General features: G+C 49.8%; 1 protein-coding gene across 1 annotated transcript; it reads right to left on the bottom strand.

Annotated features, from left to right (window-relative positions):
* Positions 1-1,231: 1,231 nt before the first annotated feature.
* LOC125424798 (filamin-C-like) lies at positions 1,232-9,287 on the bottom strand (the record flags this gene model as incomplete). Its single annotated transcript, XM_048482226.1, is given in 6 exon segments — positions 1,232-1,355; positions 2,391-2,567; positions 3,469-3,629; positions 5,095-5,257; positions 6,356-6,529; positions 8,615-9,287. Coding segments are annotated over 6 exon segments (1,472 nt in total), but the record flags the coding sequence as incomplete, so codon positions are not given.
* Between the last annotated feature and the right edge of the window lie 2,347 nt (positions 9,288-11,634).

Here is an 11,634-nt window from a genome sequence, read left to right as displayed (position 1 = left end):
TAGTCCATAACATCTGGAGTGCCAGAGGTTCGCCACCACGGTTCTATTGTTTGCTCTCCATGTCTAGACTCCACTCACTAACTCCTCCTTCTTCACCCTACGGCCATTTTCTTTCTTCTTCTCCTTTGTACTGAGCATAATGGCAGGGGTGTAACGAGGCAAACTGTAGCCCTGGGCAAAACCTGAGTTGGATGCCCCCCACATGGGTGGCCACTCCACCACGACCCAAATTCCACCACGGCCACTCCACCATGACTCAAAGTGGGTGCCCCATCCCCCATTCTTTGCTAAGGAGATGGGGGCTACCCTTTTGAGGAACCAAACTGCACCAAACTTGGGGGGTCCCATCATGACAGTCTCCAGATGATACCCTGAAATTTTGGTGCTAATATGTCCAAAAATGTGCAGGAACATCCCAGAAATTTGCCCAAGAATCTTTGTTCTGCATTGAGTTTTCTGCATTGCTGTCAATGGGGGTTGCATGCTGGGAGGGGGCACATTTCTGAAGGCGCAGTCTCAAAACTTTCATGATCTCATCAGGAGACTGCCCTAATGATACCCCCCAGGTTTGGTGCAGTTTGGTTCAGGGGGGCCAAAGTTATGGACCCTCAAAACTGCAGCCCCCATCTCCTATTAGCTCCCATTGGAAACAATGGGGGATGGGGGCACCCCCTTTGGGAGTCCATAACTTTGGACTCCCTGAACCAAACCTCACCAAACCTGGGGGGTAGCAAAAGGACAGTCTCCTGGTGATACGCTGAAATTGTGGTGCTGCTAGCCTAAAAACTGCACCCCCTGCAGGCCAAAAATGGAAAACCACTAAAAATATCCAAAAACGAACCCTGCATTTTGATGCCCCCCACAAAGTGGTGCCCTGGGCAGCTGCCCGTCTTGCCCAATGGGCATAACGCCCCTGGTAAAGGCTACCTGCTTCTGGGTGGGCTTTCCCACAGAAACATATCACACTCGCACATACGTGATGGCATGTTAGAATGCCCACTTGTTATAAGGAAGGTATCTCTTTAGACTAGAGTTCCTGTCTATCTACTTGCCTGTGATCCGAAGTTACTTGAAATAAACGCAAGTTTTCCTTTTTACATACATTTGTTTGGAAGGGCTCTTTTTTACCGCACTTGCACACAGGGCTGGGCTGATCCATATTCAGCCAAATTCCAACAGCTAGGACACACACACACACACACACACACACATACACACACCAACTGCTTACCTGCGAGGAACTTCTTGCCCGGCGTACTTGATGGACACGGTGTACGGCCCGTCTGTGGCCGGAGTGTAGTTCACCTTGTGAGTGCCGTCCCCGTTGTCACGCACTTCCACTGGCTCGGCCGCCCCTGGGGAGGCAGGAAAGGGGATCAAAAAATCGGAAGGATTGTTGGGTCCAGCCCTGCCCCATAACGGAAGCGTGGGATCGGGCTCTCGATTCCCTGTGCACGATTAGAACCCAGGACATGCAAGAAAACACGGAGTGCACAGAACTGTGCCTCCGATTGCAGTCTGTACCCCTCTGGGGCACAAATTCAGCGTGTTCCACACCTCCACCCGCCTTTAGGTACCCCTGAAATCTGGTGCCCCAGACCCCAACCAAATGTTAAAGGTTGCCAGTGGGCAAGTATGCCTAGAGATCTCCTGCTATTAAAATTGATCTCTGGTCTACAGAGGTTAGTTCTGCTGCAGAAAATGGTTGCTCTGGAGGGTAGATTTTAAGGCAGGCGTGTCCAATTCTGGCATGGCCAATTGGCAGGGGCTGATGGGAATTGTAGTCCATGAACATCTGAAGCTCCAGGGTTGGACACCCCTGTTCTAAGGCAGGCGAAACGTCAGGAGAAAATGCTACTGGAATATGGCCATACAACCCGAAAAACCCACAACACACTTTAAAAAGTCTTCCCTTGCTGGCAAAAAAAACACCAACAAAAGGGGAAGGGAAGGGAGTTCCTGGGAAGGGAGTTCCAAAGTTTGGGAGCCACAACTGATAAGTCCCTTTCTGTAGTTGTCAAGAAGAAGAAGAAGAAGAAGAGTTTGGATTTATATCCCCCCTTTCTCTCCTGCAGGAGACTCAAAGGGGCTTACAATCTCCTTGCCCTTCCCCCCTCACAACAAACACCCTGTGAGGTAGGTGGGGCTGAGAGAGCTCCGAGAAGCTGTGACTAGCCCAAGGTCACCCAGTTGGCGTGTGTGGGAGTGCACAGGCTAATCTGAATTCCCCAGATAAGCCTCCACAGCTCAGGCGGCAGACCTGGGAATCAAACCTGGTTCCTCCAGATTAGATACATGAGCTCTTAACCTCCTACGCCACTGCTTCAGGGTAGGACCAAAAAGAAAAAAGGATCATCTGCGAAGGAAGTCGGCCTGTTCCGTTTCCATACCTGACGGTCCCAAAACCATCACCTCCAGAGGAGCCAGACCAGCTTTGCTACAGTCAACGGTGAAGGTCTGGGGGACCCGGGCTCTCACGCCAGCCCCCGGGCTCCATAGGGTCGGAAACACTCTCACTCTTCGTCATAAGCCCACCACGTCCTTGACGGGAACACGGAAAGGACTCCCTGCAAGAAGAGAAGAGGCATATGGTTCATCCTCTCAAGGAGATTCGACTATCAGGGGCTGATAGGCACATCTATCTCTTACATGATGAGCTGCAACAAACAGTGACATTGAAGGATCTCCCGCTATCAACTTAACCACCTCAAACAGAGGCGGAGCTACCAGGGGACGGGAGGCGTTGTACTGGGCACGTGCCTGGGGGGGGCAGAAAATTGCCCCCTGCGGGCCCCCGCCCCCCTGTGACTCTCTTCCCCCCACACACACACACACTTAGTTACCTTAGTGAAACAGTGCAGGCTGGAGAAGCGGCCTGTTCTCTTCAGGCAGAAAATGGCCTGGTGGGAACTACACTTCCCAGGAGACCTGGTGAGCCCCAGGGTCTCATGGGAAGTGTAGTTCCCACCAGGCCATTTTCTGCCTGAAGTGAACAGGCCGCTTTTCCAGCCTGAACTAAGGTAAGGTGGTGCGGCGGCAAAGGGGCAGGGCACCGCGGGGGGGGGGGGGGGCGGCAAACACAGAGTGTGCACCGGGCACACTGTGGCCCAGCTCCGCCTCTGACCTCAAATTAAGAGTTTTTGAAGGGAACACATTTCTGCATTTAGTCGCTAACATCTCATTCGCACGTGTGTCAGGCTGGCGCCAAGATCACACCTGTGCTATATGCATATTTATTTTATTTTTAAAAAATACAATTAAAACAACAATACAACTTAAAACGTTATAACTACTGCAGTATAAACAGTTCAAAAAGGGAAAGATGGTGACTCAAAATCTTAAATAACCCTTAATATCCCCTTTAAAACCTGGGAGGCCACTGAACATAGATATCAGCCCGGCTGGCCTCCAAGAAAAGCCCGGGGGGATAGCTCCGTATCTCAGCTCACAGCACTCCCCTCCACCGACCTGGGATAGGGCGCCCTCCGAACGTGATGTTGACGTCGTAATCGCCTGGCGTGAATGGGATATACTCGACGCTACAGCTCCCGTCTTTATTGTCCTTGCAAGACATCTTGGCCTCTGACGGGCCCTCGATGGCCAAGCCAAGACCGCCAGTCCCCGCACCCCTGCAAAGAAATGGAAAAGACTGGTCAGAAAGCTAATTTGGACATAGTTGACCGGGCGTCTGTTTCCTGCAGGCCACCCAGGGCCGAGTTCCCTCAGTGTCCAGTTCAATGGATTTGCAACTGGAGTGCATTTAGGGGAGGGCGAATTGATGGGCAGATCTTGTTTTGCGTGTGCCTGTTTTAAACCACGAGTGCTTTTGAATTTGTAATCGGCTTTAATTTTGTTCATCCGACCGTTGTTCTTTTATGTTCCGGCCACCTTAAATCCTCAAAGATCAGGCGAAACAAACTTTTTAAATCGCTTCACTTCCTCTGTACATCTAAATTTAATAAGGGTGCGTCTCCCCCACCCCCTTTTTATTGAATATACTTTATTGTTTTGAAAAAAGAAGAGGGCATGCAACAAACACACCCACATAGAACAAGAAATAACAAACAGACAAACAACAACACAAATATTTTACATGTCAAGCTTCCACGGCTATAACTGTCTAACAAGTTCTATATAATCCAAACCGATAAATCTCAGAAGCTGTTCTAAAGAAAGAAAATTGTAGAAACTTCCCCTTCAAGCCTTTTTCATATACTTTGTTCTAGAATCTCGCTATTACACCTGACTGTTCTTAATTCATTTATTGGTCTTTTTTATGTTATGAACAGCTGAATCACCCTGGCACGGATGGCCCGGGCTAGCCCCATCTGGGAAGCTAAGCAGGGTCAGCCCTGGTTAGCACTTGGATGGGAGACCACCAAGTAAGTCCACGGTAGCTATGCAGAGCCAAGAAATGGCAAACCACCTCTGTTAGCCTCTCGTCTTGAAAACCCCATTGGGTTGTCGTACATCAGTGATGGCGAACCTTTTCGAGGCCGAGTGCCCAAATTGCAACCCAAAACCCACTTATTTATTGCAAAGTGCCAACATGGCAATTTAACCTGAATACTGAGGTTTTAGTTAAGAAAAAACGGTTGACTCCAAGGCGCATGTTACTCGGGAGTAAGCTTGGTGACGCAATCGTGCAATGCTTCGAATGGGTGAATCATGACCCTAGGACCGTGGTGGCGAACCTTTGGCACTCCAGATGTTATGGCCAATTGGGCATGCTGGTAGGGGCTGATGGGAATTGTAGTCCAAAACATCTGAAGTGCCAAAGGTTCGCCATCACTGCCCTAGGAGGGTTCACTCAGAAGGAAGCCCCATTGCCAGCAACCGAGCTTACTCCTGGGTAAAGGATCATGCCCAGGTCAGGTTAGGGGTGTGTGTGTGGGGGGTGATTTTTCGCACCCCCCACATGATGAACTCTGTGCACACGTGCCCACAGAAAGGGTTCTGAGTGCCACCTCTGGCACCCATGCCATAGGTTCGCCATCACTGTCACACATCATCTGCAACTTTATAAACACACAAACAGCCAGATCGTGGCATTTGGGCTCAGCTTGCACGCTGGACCAAGGAGAGCACGGCTACCTGGTTTCCACGGTGAAGCGGTTCGACTTGTTCACGAGCCCCCCCTCGAGTCCAGGGCCGTAGGCACGCACGCGGCTGGGGTCGCAGCCCTCGGTGACGCCCACCCGGAAGGGGCTCTTGGGCACCGGCACGTCGTCGTAAGTCACTTCCACCAGATGTACGCCTGGAAAACCAGGAAGTCACGTGGGCAAAGTTTAGTTTAGCGATTTCTTTATAGTTTTATTTATTTATCATTTCAGGAACTTCTACCCCTCCCTGCGCGGAGGTCTCCGGGCGGCTTAAAAAACTGAAGCAACAATAAAATCATCATATAAAACAATAATAAAAACACCATAAAAACATCCAAAATATTACCCGCCTACATAGAAGAAGAAGAAGAAGAAGAAGAAGAAGAGGAGGAGAAGGAGGAGGAGGAGGAGGAGGAGGAGGAGGAGTTTGGATTTATATCCCCCCTTTCTCTCCTGCAGGAGACTCAAAGGGGTTTACAATCTCCTTGACCTTCCCCCCTCACAACAAACACCCTCTGAGGTAGGTGGGGCTGAGAGAGCTCCTAAAAGCTGTGACTAGCCCAAGGTCACCCAGCTGCCGTGTGTGAGAGTGTACAGGCCAATCTGAATTCCCCAGATAAGCCTCCACAGCTCAGGCGGCAGAGCAGGGAATCAAACCCAGTTCCTCCAGATTAGAACGCACCCGCTCTTAACCACTACGCCACTGCTGCTCCCACATACCCTCTCCCACCCCAGACTGGCAGCTTCCTGAAAGGGCATCAAGAGGGTCAAAGGCCACAGGCCTAGGTGAAGAAGAAAGTCTTTGCCAGATGCAAAAAGTTGTAAAAGGGTGGCTGGTAAATTTCCACAGGGAAACTTTTCCCAAGTCTGGGGCCAGACTTAGAAGAAGAAGAAGAGTTTGGACTTATACCCTACCTTTCTTTTCTATAGGGAGATTCAAGGTGACTTACAAGCTCCTTTCCCTTCCTCTCCTCACAACAGACCTCTTGTGAGGTAGGTGGGGCTGAGAGAGTTCCCAAGAATTATGACTAGCCCGAGGTCACCCGGCAGGAATGTAGAAGCATGGAAACACATCTGGTCCACCAGATAAGCCTCTGCCACTCAGGTGGAGGAGTGGGGAATCAAGCCCGGTTCTCCAGATTAGAACCCACCTGTTCTGAACCACTACACCACGCTGCCTGAGTTAAATCTAGGTTAAGAATGACCAATCTGTGCAGAGACCGGGGGGGGGGGACGGCATAAGGGGGCCTTACCATCCTCGTAGGGAGTGTACTGGACCCGGTAGGTGCCGTCTCCGTTGTCGGTGATATAGGTGTCCGTCTTGGCACCTGAGGGGTTAATGACGCGCACCTTGATGTGGCTGCCCCCCGTCTTGGTGAGTGAGCGCGCATCCACGGTGAACTCGGTGGTGACCTCGCGTAGAACACCTGGGAGAGACCGTGAAGCGTGACATCTTAGCTTTGCTGGACATCCTGAGCGATTTGGGACACGTCGGCCGCAACTGTGCAAATCCTCCCCTCCAGAACAGGAGCCCCTCCAGAACAGAAGAGAGTGGGGGGCCAGGAGAGACCTCGCCTTTCCCAGGGGAAATCGTACAGCCAGACCCTCCAAGGGTAACCATCCGTAGGACAGCCAAAAGCCACTCTACCAAGACAGTCGGCTCCTCCTTTGAGGAAGCTTTTGCAACCTTGGATACAGGCATAAAGACGAAGAGAAACATCGACAAGACATGCAGATGACGGAAAACAGAGGGCAGGAAGAATCAGAAAGAACGGGGAGCAACACGGCCTTAAAATGCTATTGCTGGATTAAGGGAGGAGAGAGAAAAAATAGACCAATGGACAACTTATCTGCACTTTATCTACCTGTACTTAGAGAAACAGAGATTCTGGAAAGGTAGATAGCCAGTATCTCTCTGGCCCCTTCCGCACATGCAGAGCCCCTCTGGGATGGGGCGGTCTACAAATCCAATGAATGAATGAATGAATGAATGAATGAATGAATGAATGAATGAATGAATGAATGAATGAATGAATGAATCCACTTCCACAATTGTTTGCCAGTGGATTATTATTATTATTATTATTATTATTATTATTATTATTATTATTATTATTATTATTATTATTATTATTATTATTATTATTATATTTATAAACCGCCCTCCCCCGAAGGGCTCAGGGCAGTGAACAAAACATACAGATAGAGCACACAATAAAAACAATAATGTCAAGTTAAATTAAATAGCATTCAATAGTGGCTCTATATATGTTAAAAACTACCCCGTTAAAAGCAACTATTTCGCACAGTAAAATCCAGCTGCAAAGTGGATTGAAAGTGGATTATTCTGCATGTGCGGAACGGGCCCCCTTCCTCCCCTCCCTTGCGTGCCAACCCTCCCTCCCTTCCCTCCCTCACAGAGAGTGTAATCTACTTGCTCTCTGCCCTCACTCCCAACTGTGCTGTCCACTGCTACATCTGTGGTTGGAAATTTATATTGCTTTAAATTGGACGGGTCACTACACACAGGAAGCTGTCTTCTCCTGAATCGAGACCATCAGCCCCTCAAAGCCAGGTTCTCCAGGTTCTCAGGTTGGGATCTTCACATCATCTCCTGCCCAGCCCTTTTAACTGGAGATGCCGGGGATCAAACCTGGGTCCTTCCTCATACTAAGCAGATGTTCGTCCTCTGAGAGACAGCCTTTCCCCTGAATTCTTTTGCAGTCTTTCGGTTTCTCCCTTACAAGCCACTTTAGAGACTTTGGCTCATTCCGCACATGCAGAATAATGCACTTTCAAACTGCTTTCAGTGCTCTTTGAAGCTGTGCGGAATAGCAAAATCCACTCGCAAACAGTTGTAACAGTGGTTTCAAAACGCATTATTTTGCGTGTGCGGAAGGGGCCTTTCAGAGAAAAGCCGGTATGAATTCTTAAACCATCAAATATCTATCCGCCCATCCGTCCAGAGGAGGGCGACCAAAATGATCAAAGGTCTGGAGTCCATGGTTAGGCAGCTGGGGATGTTTAGTCTGGAGAAGAGAAGGTTAAGAGGTGACATGATAGCCATGTTTAAATATCTGAAGGGATGTCATGTTGAAGAGGGAGCAAGCTTGTTTTCTGCTGCTCCAGAGACTAAGACCAGGAGTAACAGGTTCAAGGTGAAGGAAAAGAGATTCCACCTAAACATTAGGAAGAACTTCCTGCCAGGGCTGTTAGACAATGGAATGTACTACCTCAGAGTGTGGTGGAGTCTCCATCTTTGGAGGTCTTTAAACAGAGGCTGGATGGCCATCTGTCAGGTATGCTTTGATTGTGTGTTCCTGCATGGCAGGAGAATTGGACTTGATGGCCCTTGTGGTCTCTTCCAACTCTATGATTCTATGGTCGTGATCTCTTCCAACTCTATGATCCTATGGTCCTTGTGATCTCTTCCAACTCTATGATTCTATGCTTCTGTGGTTCAACCGGGATAGCTCAGTGGGGAAGGCAGAAGACATTGGGGTGCAGCTCACCTCGTGGCTCCACTCCTGGTCCAAAGACCTTCACGTTGCTGGTGTCCACAGCAGGGTCAACGTTGACGCGGGCGGGAAACTTGGGCACAGCGTGGCCACCATATTTAATGGTGATGGTGTAGGTGCCGGGGAAGGAGGGAATGTAAGTGATGCTGTAGGTCCCGTCGCTATTGTTTTGGATCAGCACCTCGGCCTTGACCCCCGAGTCAGAGATGATCTCTATGGTCAGTTCGGCGTCGCCCGCCTTGGAGCAATCCACCATGAAGGTGGCCACCTCTCCCACCTTGCCGTGCTCCAGGCCGGGCCCGCTGGCGGTGACTTTGGACGGGTCGAAGACGGGCTTGATGTCGGCTTTGAAGGGCGAGCCGGGGATGTGGGCTTCGGCGAAGAGGATGTTGATGGCGTACTCGCCGGGCTCGGTGGGGAGGTACGAAACGGAGCACGAGCCGTCGCCGTTGTCTTGGCACTCGATCTTGGCTTCGCAGGGGCCCTCCACGGTCAAACCCAGCCCCCCGGTCCCAGCTCCTTTGGTGTCGATGGTGAAAGGCGCGGGCTTCCCAACGAAGCCGCCCTTCAGTCCCGGCCCGTAGGCACACACCTGGAAGGGAAACAGGATATGAGCGGGAACAAAATTCAATTCCAGTAGCACTTCAGAGAGCAGAAAGATTTTCATCAGGTAACTGATAAGCATAAGCATTTTATTGTCATTGTGCACGCACAACGAAATTTACAGCAGCATTCCTCGATGCACACAATTCCAGACTCATACCCCACCCTCACTTTCCCCTTCCTCCACCCATCCCTACACAGCCCCAAACACATCAACACGAAGCCGCGGAGTTCAGCGTAGCCACCGCTCTAGAGTAGAAGCTGTCTCTAAGCCTCTTTGTCCTCGTTTTGATAGACCTGTATCGTCTGCCAGATGGCAACAGTTCAAAAAGAGAGTGTGCTGGATGAGACGGGTCTCTCGGAATATTCTGGGCTTTCTTTAGGCTTCGGGAATTATAGAGTTCTTCCCAGGAGGGGAGAGGGCAGCCGATAATCCTCTGTGCGGTAGTGATCACCCTTTTGGAGCGCCTTCCTATCTGCCACTGTGCAACTGGAGAACCATACACAGATGCAGTAGGCTAAGACACTCTCTCTAGCACAGCGGTAAAAGGACACCAGGAGTTTTCCATTCAGTTGTTGTTTCCTTAAAAGTCTCAGATAGTACAGTCTTTGAGAAGAAGAAGAGTTTGCATCTAGACCCTGCTTTTCTCAACCATAAGGAGTCTCAAAACAGCTTTCCCTTCCTCTCCCCACAACAGACCCTTTGCTAGGCAGGTGGGGCTGAGAGAGTCCTGAGAGGATTGTGGCTGGCCCAAAGTCACCCAGCAGGCTTCATGTGCAGGAGCAGGGAAACAAATCCAGTTCACCCGATAAGAGTCCGCCACTCACCAGCAGGAGTGGGGAATCAAACCCGATTCTCCAAATTAGAATCCACCGCTCAAGTGCAGGAGTGGGGAATTGAACCCGGTTCTCCAGATCAGAGGCCACCTGCTCTTAATCACTACACCATGCTGGCATTGACACTTGAAACTCATTCCCCCAAAATGCTGTTGGTATCTAAGCAGCTACTGGCGTAGGAGGTTAAGAGCTCGTGTATCTAATCTGGAGGAACCGGGTTTGATTCCCAGTTCTGCCGCCTGAGCTGTGGAGGCTTATCTGGGGAATTCAGATTAGCCTGTGCACTCCCACACACGCCAGCTGGGTGACCTTGGGCTAGTCACAGCTTCTCGGAGCTCTCTCGGCCCCACCTACCTCACAGGGTGTTTGTTGTGAGGGGGGAAGGGCAAGGAGATTGTAAGCCCCTTTGAGTCTCCTGCAGGAAAGAAAGGGGGGATATAAATCCAAACTCTTCTTCTTCCCCCAAAATGCTGTTGGTATCTAAGCAGCTACTGGACTTGCAGAACAAAATGTGGTTTCAGTAGCACCTTAATCACGATCAAAACTTTCTGGGGCAAGAGCTTTTGCGAGTCGGAGATCACTTCGTCACATACAAATTTATTTTTCAGCTCTTACGTCCCAGTCAGAAGGAAGGAAGGGTGTTATAAGAGTCAGCTAGAGTTAGGATGCTGAGGTACAATGAAAAATGTAATCAGCTTGATAAGGAATCCTTCAGCCCTGGGGGTTCCTGAACTTGTAATGAAGTCTAGTTACACAGTCTCACATTGGAATCTCCCTTTGAAGCTTCTCTGGCCGCTCTTAGGTCAGCAATAGAATGTCCCGGAAAACTGGGAGTTACTTGTGCCCAGGATTTGTCTCTTATGGGCTAGGATTCTTTGCAGAAAAGTCCCCACAGGCAATACCGCCTTGTATTTACATACGAAGTAAAAACCATTCTGTTTGCAGCTAATTGAGGTGAACAATTCCACTCTGTGGCTGACATTAGTCTGTTGTGCTAAAACTCACTCTTCTGGCTTAATTTTACTATTCTACCGTTATCATTATCACTGATGATCATATTTTTATGATCATCTTTTTATTTTTGGAGCTGACTGTGTATCAAAATAAATATGGACTGACTGGCATCAAGTAAGGCTTTGCAGACTTTTCCTGTTATGCCGCAGATGCCTCACTTCCAGCGGTCCAAGTGACAGCCAAAGAAGAAGAAGAAGAAGAAGAGTTTGGATTTATATCCCCCCTTTCTCTCCTGCAGGAGACTCAAAGGGGCTGACAATCTCCTTGCCCTTCCCCCCTCACAACAAACACCCTGCGAGGTAGGTGGGGCTGAGAGAGCTCCGAGAAGCTGTGACTAGCCCAAGGTCACCCAGCTGGCGTGTGTGGGAGTGCACAGGCTAATCTGAATTCCCCAGATAAGCCTCCACAGCTCAGGCGGCAGAGCGGGGAATCAAACCCGGTTCCTCCGGATTAGATACACGAGCACTTAACCTCCTGCGCCACTGCTGAGATGGGGAAGAAGAAGAAGAAGAAGAAGAAGAAGAAGAAGAAGAAGAAGAAGAAGAAGAAGAAGAAGAAGA

The sequence above is a fragment of the Sphaerodactylus townsendi genome, unplaced genomic scaffold (assembly GCF_021028975.2).
Source record: "Sphaerodactylus townsendi isolate TG3544 unplaced genomic scaffold, MPM_Stown_v2.3 scaffold_1017, whole genome shotgun sequence".
Taxonomy (NCBI): domain Eukaryota; kingdom Metazoa; phylum Chordata; class Lepidosauria; order Squamata; family Sphaerodactylidae; genus Sphaerodactylus; species Sphaerodactylus townsendi.
This window is presented reverse-complemented; position numbering and strand designations above follow the sequence as displayed.